General features: G+C 32.0%; 1 protein-coding gene across 2 annotated transcripts; it reads left to right on the plus strand.

Annotated features, from left to right (window-relative positions):
* Positions 1 to 4,097: 4,097 nt before the first annotated feature.
* LOC120154431 (pentatricopeptide repeat-containing protein At1g06270-like) lies at positions 4,098 to 6,295 on the plus strand. 2 transcript variants are annotated; one of them, XM_039166186.1, is made up of 2 exons: positions 4,098 to 4,159; positions 4,855 to 6,295. In XM_039166186.1, exon 2 carries the CDS (start codon positions 4,895 to 4,897, stop codon positions 5,924 to 5,926), a length of 1,032 nt encoding a protein of 343 aa, XP_039022117.1. In that variant the 5' UTR covers positions 4,098 to 4,159; positions 4,855 to 4,894; the 3' UTR covers positions 5,927 to 6,295. The 2 variants fall into 2 exon arrangements, with proteins under 2 accessions (XP_039022117.1, XP_039022118.1); XM_039166187.1 differs by lacking the exon at positions 4,098 to 4,159 and adding an exon at positions 4,415 to 4,504.
* The last annotated feature ends 8,887 nt before the right edge of the window (positions 6,296 to 15,182 follow it).

Below are 15,182 nucleotides of genomic sequence, written 5' to 3' on the forward strand. Positions count from 1 at the left end.
TTCTTGTTGATTTTTGTTTCTTATTGTTGATCAATGGCTTCTAAGCTTGTTTAAATACTCCTTCAATTGATTCTGAACGTTGGGGATGATTAGTGGAGTCAATGGAGTTGTTTTAGTGTGAAATCAATTAATAAAACAGCTTGGAGCGTGGAGGGAATCGATACCCCCTCATAGGGAATCGGTTCCCTAAGTGTAAAATTCAAATATTTCGACTGTTGATCAGGGGGAATCAGTACCCCCTTGGGGGGGAATCGGTTCCCGCTGAGCATTTTGTTTTTCTCGGAGCCAAACCATTCCGGGGGGAATCGGTACCCCTTTGGGGGGGGAATCAGTTCCCTCTGAGAAATCAGAATCTTTGACTTTGAAATGGTTTGAAATATTTTATAAAATTATTTTGAAATTATTTTAAGTTTAAAACTTAATTTTACACTTGAGTAAGGATTAAAAATGACATTTAAAAGATTTGGAGTAATATTTTGATATTCGAATAATTATATCGAATATACTTAGAAAATCTTTTGGAAAATATTAAAATTCATTTAACTTAATTTGTTATATCGAAATATCAAAATATTTTCAACACATGTGAACTGATATAAATAAATAGGTGATGAAATCAGAAAGTGAGATAAAATAAGTAGTATTTATTTATAAGGTAAAATAAAATTATATGAACAAATAGTATTAATAGGGCACATAAGATGACATGTCTATGTTTTAATGTAATAAAGTGAAATAAGTACAAGGATATTGAAATATGTGAATATAGTATATGTGTTGTCATGTTGTCGTATATTACATGATTTATATATACATATATTAGTGGGATAAGCCAGGTGAAATAGTATAAATGATCTATGTGATTATATAAGAATACAAAATAAGAGATAAAATAATGAATGATATGAACATGTGACATAAGTTATAAGAATTATATAATATATAGGTGAACATAAGATAACTCAAGGGTAAGCTATATGATACGATATAAGGGATTACTCAAGGAAGGTTAGGAACTCAATGAAACATGACATATATGATCTAGGTAAGCATAAGAGAACAAAATATAAACTATGTAATATATGTGAACAAGATAAGACATACATGTTGATATGAACACATGAGAAGTGTATTGAGCTATGTGACACATGAATATGAGATCATATGAAAAGTGATATGAACTATGTGAATGTGCCTATGTGACATGTGAACATGTGATATGAGACTCTATGAGAGTATTACATGATATGTGATATTAATGTGTATATGCGAATGACATAAGTGACAATGCCCATGTTATGTGTTATGAGAGCTAGGGTATAGTTGGCATGCCAAGAGTCGAGGGTTCTACGTGGTCCTTCGGGACATATGTGATATGTGTTATATGTGGTCCTTTGGGACATAGTGGTCCTTCGAGACAAATTATATGCGCCCCTAATGGGAATTATACGAGCTGTGGTGACAATATAATGCACAACCTCTATGTACTCACATACCTTAAGTTCTCAGTAATGTACATGGGCAACCAAAAGATAATATAAATAAACTTGATATGATAATGCGTTGTGATTTGTGTGAAGTGGTATATGTGATATATGTTATGTATGAATATAATTGTCATATGAATGGTTATATGATATTTGCATTAAGTTAATATATGAAATATGTTACAGAACCATATATGATGATATACATATGCATGTGTGTATTTTTATATGAAAAATTATATGTTTGTGCATGATATAAGCATATTAAGTGTTCATGCATTGTTATGAGTTAGAGTTTCCATTATATGTTTATATGCCTCACTGAGTCATCGACTTAGCGTGTGAGTGTTTCACACGTAGGTTTTGACAAGCTTATGGATCGAAGAGGAGCAAGACAGGTCAGTTTCTTCTTACCAAATATCAGATCAGAAGATAAATGAATAATATGTATTAAGATATAGAGAATGTAGTTGGCATGTAATTAAAGATTTGAATTGTATCCTCTTTGATAAGTTTTGTAAACTTTTTCACCTAAATTGTATAAATTATGTCTTTTGTTTTTAATAAAAGGTAGGAAAGTTAGTTCTTTTGGGATAAAGTAAATGTTTTGAAAAGTTAATGTGAATCTTCGGACTCGTATCCGGGTCGGGTATGGGTTGGGGGTGTTACATAACGGCTATAATGATCTCCAATGCTACAAACCGCTAGAATTAACGGAGAATGTATAAATTGAATGTCAAAGCTTCCAAGGTCATCAAGAATCATATTGAATCAATCTACTAACATAAAAGCTTAATTTGTAAATTCTTTGTTGTAAACACACTTGTGCGCTACATTGTTTATTTTGCTCAAGTGTAATTTGGGTGAGAACTTAATTAGTGCAAACTTATTTAACTTTATGAGGTTTTTATTTAGTTTGTTGAATTTGTAATTACTCTTTGGGAGAGAGTGTATTCAAGGTTTTGGGGTATAAATCTTGAAGTGATTGTAAGGTTACACCTTATCCTTAAAGGTAAGCAAATCTAGTAGATTTGAGAAATCCTTAGTGTAGATGCTAAGGTTACACCACTCTAAATCGTTGTGTAAAAAGTTCTATTTTTCGATTGTTTCCACCAATTTTTTTAAAAGACCAATTCACTCCCCTCTTGGCATCATATGTGGTACGAGCTCAACATTTATTGATGTGTGTGTATGGTATAATTTATGGTAAAAATTTGTTTGTTACGAAAATTTATGAAACTATTATGAGATAGATTAAGTTTTACACAAGCGAAATTTTTTTATTATCCAAACTCATCTTAATTCAAGAATATTAAACTTAAATATTATATAATTTTAATATGTTGATTAAAATATAAATTTTTATAATAAATACTTCTATTTTTAAATATTATCATTAATATCATATATACAAAATTGTAGTATAAAATTAAGATTTTAATGCTAATACAGATCAAAATATAATTAAAAGGATAATTTACACCTTGAAAGTGCAATGATATATACAAAATTATTTATATTATAGAAAGAAAAATGCAGAATTTGTTTGCGGAATTTGTTTTCGATATTACTATGATGCGTAGACCATTATTTTTAATTTTTTAAATCTTATATTTTTTACACATATGGTTGACGATATCATTTTTATTTAAGATGTGGCATTTTTATCTATTTAAACTCATGACATTCTCATTATGGTTCACTCTATCTAGCCTGCTTATTGAAATGTTCGATATAATTAAATAATTATTTTGAAAGTATTTATTATGAGTTAGAATTTCTCATAGCTATTAGTGTGACATTAGGCAATATAATTCGAGTCGGTTGTCCAAATAAATTTGTAAAACAACTCGCGAGAACTTAAAATTATGTGAAGCATTGAAAGCATTAAGATTTAGGTAAGTGAAAAAATATAAAGAGAAGGACAACGAAATAAAAAGAGAATAAGATTTTTTAAAAAAAAAATAATTTGTATTCTCACACGATGGATGATACAAATGATATGAAAATTATCTCTATTTCTTCTAATAAATTATAAAAAATAATTTACATCGATGATTAAGAGAGCTAATAAAATTATATTATATTATTGTTTCTTTCTTACTATTATATTCATATTGATAAATATATTTATCCGATTAAATTTTTTTGGTGAGATACCACTAATCCTTCTATCACATCCCATTTAACCAAAGGTTTAGTATTATTCAAGTATCAGATTAATTCAAATAATTTAAGCAAGTCTAAAATATCGCTTAAAATCTGTTTAGACAATTAAATATGCACAATTTATACTCGCAGTAAAACAATATTATTAATTTTTTTAAAAAAATATAATTATATTAAATATAATATATAAATATTTAAAATTAATTTATCATTGTAAATTTATTTTATAAAATCAATTAATTAAATAATCAATTAATATTTTTTTGAATAGGGTGACAATAAAATGTCTCTGGTCTCCTGTCCAAGTCCAACCTAAAAAACCCTTTAAGAAGGCATGCACATGTGCATGCCAAGAGATGTCCGGTTATATGGAATGAAGTGGTAGGGTGGAACTTTTGTGTCTAAAAACACAACTCAAATTGACCCGAACGACTCAACGGTTAAACAGCCTTGCCTATCCCCTAATGTCAATTGCATATTCTGTTTTCAATTTCATCAAACAGGTTCTATTTCAATTGTCATATTCATCTTCCTCTTTAATCTTGTAACACACCGAAAAATCCCTAAATTAAAACCTTAAAATTTGAGAAATTTTGACTTAATTCTTAAATTGGAAATAGTAACTAAATTGTACATTTATAAATATTTTACTCTTATTTCTAAAACTCTAGTAATTTCAATGGCTTACGTAGAAATTGTACTAATTGTTTTTAACACAAAACTCTTCCCCCGATTTTTATATCTGTGCGGCGCCTCTTCTTCTTTGTTTTGAAAAACCCTAACAGCAGCCATCTCCCCTTCACCCGTACGCCGCCGCTCACCCGTTCTAGCCGCCGTTCGCCTTAAAGGTAAGCTCTCCGTTCATCACTTGGGTTCCCGTTGCAGCCCCGTCACCGCTGCTATCGTCGGGGGTTGTTTTAAGGTGAAACCAACCTTGCTGCGTGTACGGTGCTTGCGAGGAGAAGATCGGGTTGGCCGATGCGCCGTCGGAGTCGTCTCCTCCGGTCGTTTGGGAGTCGTTTCGGCTGCTGCCGTGCCTCTGTTCCTTTCTTACCGCCGCCGCCGCCGGTTTAAGATCACGGCAAGCGCGGCCGTGACACCACCGACCCTTGGGGACTGCAAATGAAGCTTGAATTTATTTAACTGTTCCATTTTCTTGTTCTGTTGCACTGTTTCTGAATGAATAATTGTCTTCCAGGTTGCTCATTTATGCGAATTGATAATTTGTAAGTCTGGAAATGGCTGTTAGACCAACAACGCTCTGCAAATCTCTCTTCAATCTTTATCCCTGTCTTTCCCAGTCTGTCTTGATTCACTCAATCTCTTCCTTGAACTCTGTGGAAGAAACAGTAAAATCTGCCGTCGATGCCAAAACCTATGAACTACTGCCTGACATCCTCGCTGCCGAAGGAAAAATGAGACGGATTCCGAATCCTTTCTCATTTCTTTCCACCTTATCTTTGAGGCTTAGAACCGAGATTATTGATGAAATATTACAATCTTCTAAATCTGTTCGACCTCGGTCCCGCCCCCGTGTTGTTTATGATCTCCTTCTTTCCTATACCCTTCAGAGTTCCCACCCCCTCCCTCTTTCTTTTGCCATCCTCCAATGCACTCTTCGTTCTGGATGTCTCCCTGATCCCCAGATAAAACTCCTCCTTTCTTCTGCATGGCTCGATTGCCGTGGCCGATTGCAGTCTGTTTCCGATAGCCTTATGAAGATGCAAGACATTGGGTTTTGCCCCGACACCGTGACATGCAATTACCTTATATCTTCTCTTTGTGCTGTTGATCAGTTGGAGGAGGCAGCTCAAATATTGAAGGGAATGAATGGAGCAGGCTGCCTTCCTGATCTGGAGAGTTTTTCCGGTTTAATTACTGCAATGTGCACAGTTAGAAGGACTAGTGATGCAGTGGAATTAATGAAGCAAATGGTGCAGAAAGCTAGATTGACTCCAAGGCAGGCAACGGTGATGAAGGTCATGGGGACATTGCGGGCAAATAGAGAGATATGGAAAGCTGTCGAGTTGATTGAATTCTTGGAGAGAAAGGGCATCTCTGTTGGCTTTGAGAGCTATGAGTTCGTTGTTGAAGGATGCTTGGCATGTTGCGAATATGTTTTGGCCGGAAAGGTAGTTGCTGCAATGACCGAGAGGGGCTTTATACCCTACATTAGGGTCAGGCAAAAGGTTGTAGAGGGCTTAGTTAATGTCAATGAGTTTAAACTTGCCTATTCAGTTAGGGAACGATTTGCAGAATTGGGTTCTTAGTTCCCTTTAGCTTCCATGAAGCGGTCGTCATAAGTCATCCGAATGAAGAAAATCGGTTGTTGTTCGAAAAATGAGGATAACATAAGCTTCTTTCTGCTTACTTTTCATCACTTGAAGTTTTTCAGCTCTTGTCAACTCTGAATCTTGCAGTTTTTGGCGAAACATAGCCTTGTTGTTTTCTTCATTTAACGAAACGATAATACAGAAACAGACAGGTCTTAAGTGGATGCAGAGAACATAACACCACGGTACCAAAGGTGAGGCGGGAGAATCCAACTCCAAGCTTCTCGGTTATATCATTTTCTTTACCCTTTCTATCAGTAAAACATCGCTCAAGGACGGCAATGCCAACTTTAAATTCAAGTAAGTTCACTTCTTGTGTGCTTAGTTTATATTTAAGTTTTGGTGGACGGTTAATAAGTTTTGTCAAGTTCGACTACTTCAATCTCTTTAGATTTTGATTTTTTTTACTTTGATAAGTAGTTGTCGTAACATCCTGACAAATCGAGAAATTAATTTTAAGGGGTTCGTTTCTACTAAAATTGGTTTTTAAAACAAAAATTGTTTCGAAGGAGTTGTCTATCTTTATTTAGGGTGTGATTGGATAACCAAAATATGTTGTCATTTTAATAAAATTTAATTTTAAAAACTATTAAAACAATTTTTAGGCAGCATTTCAAAAAAAAAAAAAATTTGAGAGTCGATTACATATGAGAAAATATTAGCACTCTTACGATGCCTGAAATTTAGTATTTAGTTGATAAATTATTGTCTTTAAAATAAAATTTATGAATTCGAATTTTAGTTTAACTAGTGATATCTTTTTAGTTAAATAAATACAATATTATTTAACATATTAAAATTAAAGAGAAAATCCATATTAGTAGAATAACATCCCTCTTATTTCAACTAAAGTGAATAACCGGTTGTAAAAAAAAGTGATAATCACCGATTTTATTTTCATAAATTTAAGTTAAATTGTTAACACTTAAACGTTTCAAATCAAAGAAAAATACCACATAATATAAGATAGAGTGGCGATTTTTTATTTTGGAAGAAAACGAAAAATAATATAATCATTGTATTTATTTATCTAAAGTTATGCAACAAACAAAATTATCGGGCCTTTAAGATAGATAGAGAATATGGTCGAGAGGTTCATTTTCGATAAATCTAAATATGAGAACATTTCTCTTTCTACCCTCCTAATCGATTTTAAAATGTTACTATTTTTTGGTTTCACTAGAGGATGGCAATTCACTTTAAATTACCGAACTAAACTAAGTAGGTGGATTAGGATAACTCTCTTTGATAATTTAAATTAAATGTGCATTGCATTTAATTCATTATTGAAAATGTTCAGTGATGCAGATAAGGCTATCATGCTTTGAAATTAAATATATTTGTCATGCAATCAAACAACATGTTTTATAGAATATTATTAAAAAGTTTAAAGAAAGAAATGATTTAATTAACATGTTAAGATTACAATTAAAAATAATAAAAACACTATGAACAATTTGAAGAAAAAAGTGATTATATTAAAAATAAAGTTTGAGGTCAAATTAAAGAGAATATTAAAGTCACTTACTTTTGAGAATTTATAACTGTAAAACAAAAGAAGTTAGGATTTTAAAAATAATATGACTCATTTTAATCTGTAAAATTGAAGTAAATGAATCATGGGTACCAACATAAAAAATATAAACCGTACATAACATAATAAATCAATATTGAAATTAAATAAATAAAAAGTGAAAATTTAAAAAGTAACATAAAATAAGTAAATACAAAAACTCATAATAAAATAAATAAACGAGTTATCATAAATATTAAGAAAATAAAAAAGGAAATAATAAAAATAAAGAATATTTGATGGGAAAAAAAGGAAAAAGAATCAAAACATGGAAAAAAACCAAAATAAAAAATAATGAAATAAAAGGAAATTAAATTAATAAAATAAAAGTGTAAAAGGAATAAAACAAAATATAACAAAGTTAAAGAAATAACAATTATAAGATGGTAATTCACAAATTAACATGAAAATTAATGGAATTAAAAAAAAGAAAATAAAATGTAAATTAGACAAACTTAAAAAAAAAGAAAATGTAAAAAAATATTGAGTTAATCGATCGACGGAATAGGACAAGAGAGGAGTGAATTGACAATAAAATTTCGGTGGAAGTTTTTGCAGATAAATGAAAATATTTGCACACCGATTTAGAGTGGTTCGACTTTCTCAACCAAAGTCTACATCCACTACTTTAGCTATCCACACTAAGAATTTTCACAAATTCACTAATTTGTCTTTCTTTTGAGGACAAAGAGTAACCTTACAAAACCCTCAAGAATTATACCCCAAATTCTTGATAACACTCTCTCCCAAAGAGAACCATACAAATTTTACAAACTTACAAGAAAATCCTCACAAGGAAAGATGTTTGCACAATTCTAGAACAAAGAAAGAACAATCAAGAATAATACAATTGAGTACAATAAGTGTTCTTGAAAGCAAAAGATAAATATTGAATGAAATAGGCTTGAAAATGCTCAAACTTGAGGTTTGATGCTTTCTCTTTGATTCTCTCTTGATTCTTGATAATTGTTGTTTCTTGTTATTGATCAATGGCTTCTAAGCTTGTTTAAATACTCCTTGGATCATTTCTGAATGTTGGGGGATCATTAGTGGAGTTAATAGAGTCGTTATTGTGTGAAAACAATTAATAAAATCAGTTGGGAGCGTGTGTGCATCGATGCATAGTTAAGGTGCATCGATGCATCAAGTGTAAAATTCAAATATTTCAACCGTTGAAACACTTAGTGCATCAGTGCACTAAGGGTGCATCGGTGCACTAAGGGTGCATCGATGCATAAAATGCATTCGATGTTCCAAACAAGCCTGGAGTGCATCGATGCATGGTCTGTGCATTGATGCATAAAATGCATTTGATGTTTCTATAAAATCCTGAGTGCATGATGCATGGCAGTGCATCGATGCATAAAATGCATTCGAAATGGGGTGGCATAGATGCATCAATGAGTGCATCGGTGCATCCCTTCACAAATTTGATTTTTGGCTCGTTTTTTGTTCGAAATACTTTGTGAAAATTGTTTCAAAAATATTTTAAGTATAAAACATAATTTTCCACTTTAGTATGGATTGAAATTAAACTTTGAAAGACTTGGAGTAATATTTTGATATTCGAATAATTGTATCGAATATACTTAGAAAATCATTTATAAAATCTTAAAATTCATTTAACTTACTTTGTTATATCAAAACATCAAAATGTTTTCAACAATCTCCCCCTTTTTGATATAACAAAACATTTGAGTAAATTTAAGTTTTTCTATGAAAATTATTTTTGAAATCAATTTTATTACTCCCCCTTACTATAATACATCTTACTTCTCCCCCTTTTTGTTAAATCAAAAATACTCTATAAAACGTTTTTAAAGAATATTTTTTGAAACACAACCAATTGATTTTTGTAAATATAGTGTAAGCTGCTAATATCACAATCAAGAGAAATGTTAGCCATTAGTTTCATAATTCAATATTCATAATAAACGAATGTGAAATGGTAAAATTAGTCATATGCTAAATGATGCAAAAATCTAATAAACCAATATAAGTTCAAAAACCAAATATATAAATATAAGTTCAAGCATTCAAATGTAAACATCCAAACAACATAAACAATCCACAAACATTCAAAATGTTAAAACAATAAGTTTTAAATCAACGAAAGCAAAAGTAAGGCAAGGTTTAGTCGTCCATAGGAGGATTGGGAGGAGGATAATGTGCTCGCACTTCAAATGTGAGAGCATCCATACGTTCACGCATCTCCCGTTGAAACTCAGTCAGTTGAGATTCCATGTAAGCAAACCTCAGATCAAATGACTCCATAAATGATTGAAAATATGGATACATTTGTTCCTCTTGTTGTGCTGGTTCCGGTGTTGGCTCATCGTCTGGTACGTGATCGTCAATATCTTGAATAAGCTGTTGAAACTCTGGATCATCGTCCGTAGCTGGTGCCGGTGGAGGAGGACCACGAGAAGAGCTAGGTACAGAAGGAGCTCGTGAAGAACTAGCTCACGGTGTTTGCTTAGTGAGTCTATATTCCCATTGACACGTTACCTTATCTTGTTTCCATCCGGCTTTCTTTAAGGAAGTTAGGTTGATTTGGTTTTAGAGAGGCATGGGAATGTCAACCGAGACCTTAAGCTTTAGTCGGATAAATAAATTAGAAAGAAGACACTCGTAAACTAAAGTTTCGATATTTTTGGAAGGAATGACGTTTACGGTATCGACAAGCTCACCAAATATAATTTGTGGAAAATTTATCTTCTTATTATGTTGGATACAATATATCCACCATAAATCTATGACTCTAAGTTTGGAGTACCTACCTTCGGATGGTCTAAACCACCAAGAGATCATCAAATGAAGGAAACGATTGTGATGAGTTCGTAAGGTACTAACACTATCATTAGACTTATAGGGAGTAGCCAGAAGATCTTTTTCATTATCTATCCCATCATCGTCTAAACCGAAAACATCAACAATTGTTTTTGAATTGATAAAAATGACTTCTCCTAAGAGATAGGATCGTATGCCCAAGGTTGCGTTTGACTAGCATTTTGAACACAAATCGCATTTGAATAAAAAATGCGAACTAATTGTTGATAGACACTGGTTGAATTTGGCACAACTTATCAAATTTCCAAGAACGAAGAACAAGAAGATATTTAAAGTTAATATCTTCCATTGCTTGAATGGAAGGGATACGTTCCTCTCGAATTTTGTAGGATTGAAAATGACTAACGAACCTATCATATAATTCAACTCTACGATGACCGGGTTGGTTGAAGTAAGAGTTAAGAATGGTTAACTCGGGTTCATTTGGGTTTGGAATTTGTGGTGGAGGAGGAATAGGAGGGCGGTTTGATCGACTTGAAGAGGACCTAGGTCATTTAGGGTTTGACATGATTTAGGAAATCAGGATAAGGAATGTAACCTACAAATTTGAAACACATGTATGCAATATAATCAATCCCAAAACTCAATTGAGTCCGTAATATTTCAAGATTCTCTAAATCAAATCCTAATGGACAAAGTTTTGAAAAACTATTTTGAAAATAATGTTTGAAAAATCATAGCATATACAGTTTTCTTGAAAACAACACAATTGATCAAAAACATCTAAATTAAATCAATGATTTTCAATTTTTTTATTTCGAAATTTCCAATATTTTTGAAAAATTGTTTGTTTTTTTATGAAATTAGTTGTAAAATATAGTTTATAAACACTAAACAATCAATTCTCGATGTAATCTTCATCCTAGAACTAATCAAAACTAATCCTAAGTTCAAAAATTAATAAAACAGGGGTTTTAGAAAATTTACCTTGAGATTTCGGATTTTGTGAGAATGAGATGTTGTTTTGCACGATTTAATGATGCAAGCAGGTTTTAGAGATAAAGAATGATCGAAATCTGTCTAGAATATATTGATTTGAGGCAAATAGAGGGTTTAGAGTGAGAGAGGGACGAATGGCGGGCAGTGTTTAGGGTAGAGGGTTTATGAAAAATGAAGAAAATAAGCATTTAAACCCAAAATCCCGACGGGTGTATCGATGCACTGCTGAGTGCATTGGTGCATCTTCATGGTGTATCGATGCACATTCATAGGGATGCATCGATGCACATTCATAGGGATGCATCGAGGCATTATGCACAAAAATATCAAAAATCTGTTTTAAACACTTAAAATGCTAAATTATTTAGCTCTAGTGGTATTGGCAACTCATATATTGAAAATTAATCATGTTCAATCAATCAAATTTATCCTTAAACTACATTTGAACATATAATTAATTTTAACCAAAGATTATAAACTCCCCTAACTATTAGCATAGAATTCATTCAAAAATGTTATTTTATAAGCATTTTCAAATCTAATTTGAAAAGTGATAAAAAAAATTTTAAACACTAAGTGAAGATAGGTTAGTTAAACCTAATTCTCTCCTAAGTGTCCAAAATTTTTCTTTGTCTAAAGGTTTTGTAAAGATATCCGCTAATTGGTGCAAAGTATCAACAAATTCTAGAACTACATCTTCCTTAGCGACATGGTCTCTAATGAAGTGATGTCTAATTTCAATATGCTTAGTTCTAGAGTGTTGGATAGGATTTTTAGTGAGACAAATAGAACTAGTGTTGTCACACTTGATAGGTACCATACCTACTTCAATTCCATAATCAAAAAGTTGTTGTTTCATCCATAAAACTTGTGCACAACAACTATCGACTGAAATGTATTCCGCTTCAGTGGTAGATAATGCAACACAATTTTGTTTCTTTGAAAACCAAGAAATCATCATATTTCCAAGGAATTGGCAAGTACTGGAGGTACTTTTCCTATCTAATTTGCATCCTCCATAATCCGCATCAGAGAAGGCATGCAAGCTAAAGCTAGAGTCTCTAGGATACCAAAGTCCTAAACTAGGAGTGTCCTTAAGGTATCTAAAGATTCTCTTAACAGCTAGTAAATGTGATTCCTTAGGGCATGATTGAAATCTAGTACATAAGCAAACACTAAACATAATGTCTGGTCTACTTGCAGTTAGATAGAGCAAAGAGCCAATCATTGACCTATATAATTTAACATCCACACATTTACCTCCTTCATCTATGTCAAGCTTTGTTGATGAGCTCATTGGAGTGTCATGCGGTTTCCCATTTTCCAGTCCAAACTTCTTGAGCATGTCTTTGGCGTAATTAGCTTGATTGATGAAGATGTCATCTTTTCTTTGCTTGATTTGGAGTCCCAATAAAAATGAGAGCTCCCCCATCATGCTTATCTCGAATTCACTTTGCATTAGCTTAGAAAATTCTTGGCAAAGAGCATCATTAGTAGAACCAAATATTATATCATCAACATAAATTTGAACTACTAATAAATCTTTACCTTTATGCTTTAAAAACAATGTAGTGTCAACCTTCCCTTTTGAAAAACCTTTTTCAATTAAAAAGTTTGACAATCTTTCATACCAAGCTCTAGGAGCTTGTTTTAAACCATAAAACGCTTTTGTCAATTTAAAAACATGATTTGGAAATTTTGAATCTTCAAAACCAGGAGGTTTTTCCACATACACTTCTTCTTTTATAAAACCATTTAAAAATGTACTTTTAACAACAATTTGATATAATTTAAACTCATTGAAACATGCAAATGCTAATAACATTCTAATTACTTCCATTCTAGCTACGGGAGTGTATGTTTCATCATAGTTTATGCCATCTTCTTGAGTATACCCTTGAGCAACAAGTCTAGCCTTGTTTCTCATTATATTACCACTTTCATCAAGCTTATTCCTAAATACCCATCTAGTACCTACAATAGATTTATTACTAGGCCTTTCAACTAATGTATATACTCTACTTCTCTCAAATTGATTTAACTCTTCTTGTATAGTCATAATCCAATGTTCATCATTTAAAGCTTCTTTAATATTCTTAGGCTCTATGCATGAAATAAATACAACATAATTACATATATTTCTAAGAGAAGATCGAGTTGTTACCCCTTTGGATGGATCACCTATTATTTCACCATCCTTGACATAGTTGTATTCCCTTGGATAAGAAACTTCCCTTTCTTCAATGGTTGGATTCTCGAGAGGATCTTGAGTTTCCTCATCTTTCGTTTCTTCCTTTGATGATGGTTCTCCAACGTCATTTATGTTTATGATACCTACATCATCATTCACACAAGAATCCTTCCTCGGAAGGGGATTATCATCGAAAACAACATGTATAGACTCTTCTACAACTAAAGTTCTTTTATTAAATACTCGATAAGCTTTAGAGTTTAAGGAATAACCCAGAAAAATTCCTTCATCACTTTTAGCATCAAATTTGCCAAGATTTTCTTTACCGTTGTTTAAAACAAAACATTTACATCCAAAAGGATGAAAATAGCTAATGTTAGGCTTTTTATTTTTAAAAAGTTCATATGGAGTTTTCTTCAAAATAGGTATAATCATTACTCGATTAATAACATAACAAGCGGTATTGGTGGCTTCCGCTCAAAAATATTTTGGCAAATTGTTTTCACAAAGCATAGTTGTAGCCATTTCTTTTAAAGTTTGATTTTTCCTCTCAACAACTCCATTTTGTTGAGGGGTTCTAGGTGCTGAAAAATTATGGCTAATACCATTAGAATTACAAAACTCATTAAATCCAAGATTTTCAAATTCAGTACCATGATTACTCCTAACACTAATTATAGAGTAACCTCTTTCGTTTTGAATTACTTTTGAAAACGTGATGAATTTTTCTAATGCTTCATCTTTAGTACTTAAGAATAGAACCCAAGTATAACTAGAATGGTCATCTACCAAGACAAATGTATATTGTTTTCCACCCAAGCTAGTAGTTCTAGATGGCCCAAAAATATCTAAATGGATCAATTGTAATACTCTACTAGGGGATATGACATTAATGGATTTAAAAGAAGTTCGCTTTGTTTTCCTTTATCACAAGCATCACAGATTTTATCATTATCAAATTTTAGTTTAGGCAACCCTCGAACTAAATCTCATTGAATTAAACGTTGTAAAACACTCATACTAGCATTCCTAGTCTCCTATTCTATAACCAACTATCATGCTCATCCTTAGCAACTAGACATAAATTAGTCATATCTATAGAATCTAAATGCACCATATATATGTTTCCTATTCTATGACCAACAAGCATAATTCGATTAGATGTAATGTCAATAACTTTATAACCATTAATTTCAAACATGACATTGAATCCCTTATCGCATAATTGACTAATACTCAAAAGATTATGCTTTAATCCATTCACATATAAAACATTTTTAATTTGTATGGAAGAGGTATTACCTATTGTACCTATACCTTTAATGTGACATTTTGAATTATCACCAAAAGGCACATCTCCTCCATTTTTGCCATTAAGCTCTATGAACCGGCTCTTGTCTCCGACCATATGTCTTAAGCATCTACTATCAAGGTACCATGAGTTTGAATTTGTTTCTCGTGCCTTGTAGCAGTGTTCCTTTTCCTACAAACATAGATTATTTTTTTATTTTTGGTACCCAAATTCTTTTGGGTCCATATTCATTAGTTTTCAAAATCCTAGTCCCCTTAGGTATCCATTTGTGTATGATATCCTTATCTTTAGTAGTAATGAGTTCTTTAGGAACCCATATACTTTAATG

The sequence above is a fragment of the Hibiscus syriacus genome, unplaced genomic scaffold (assembly GCF_006381635.1).
Source record: "Hibiscus syriacus cultivar Baekdansim isolate YM2019G1 unplaced genomic scaffold, ASM638163v2 tig00111129_pilon, whole genome shotgun sequence".
Classification (NCBI taxonomy): domain Eukaryota; kingdom Viridiplantae; phylum Streptophyta; class Magnoliopsida; order Malvales; family Malvaceae; genus Hibiscus; species Hibiscus syriacus.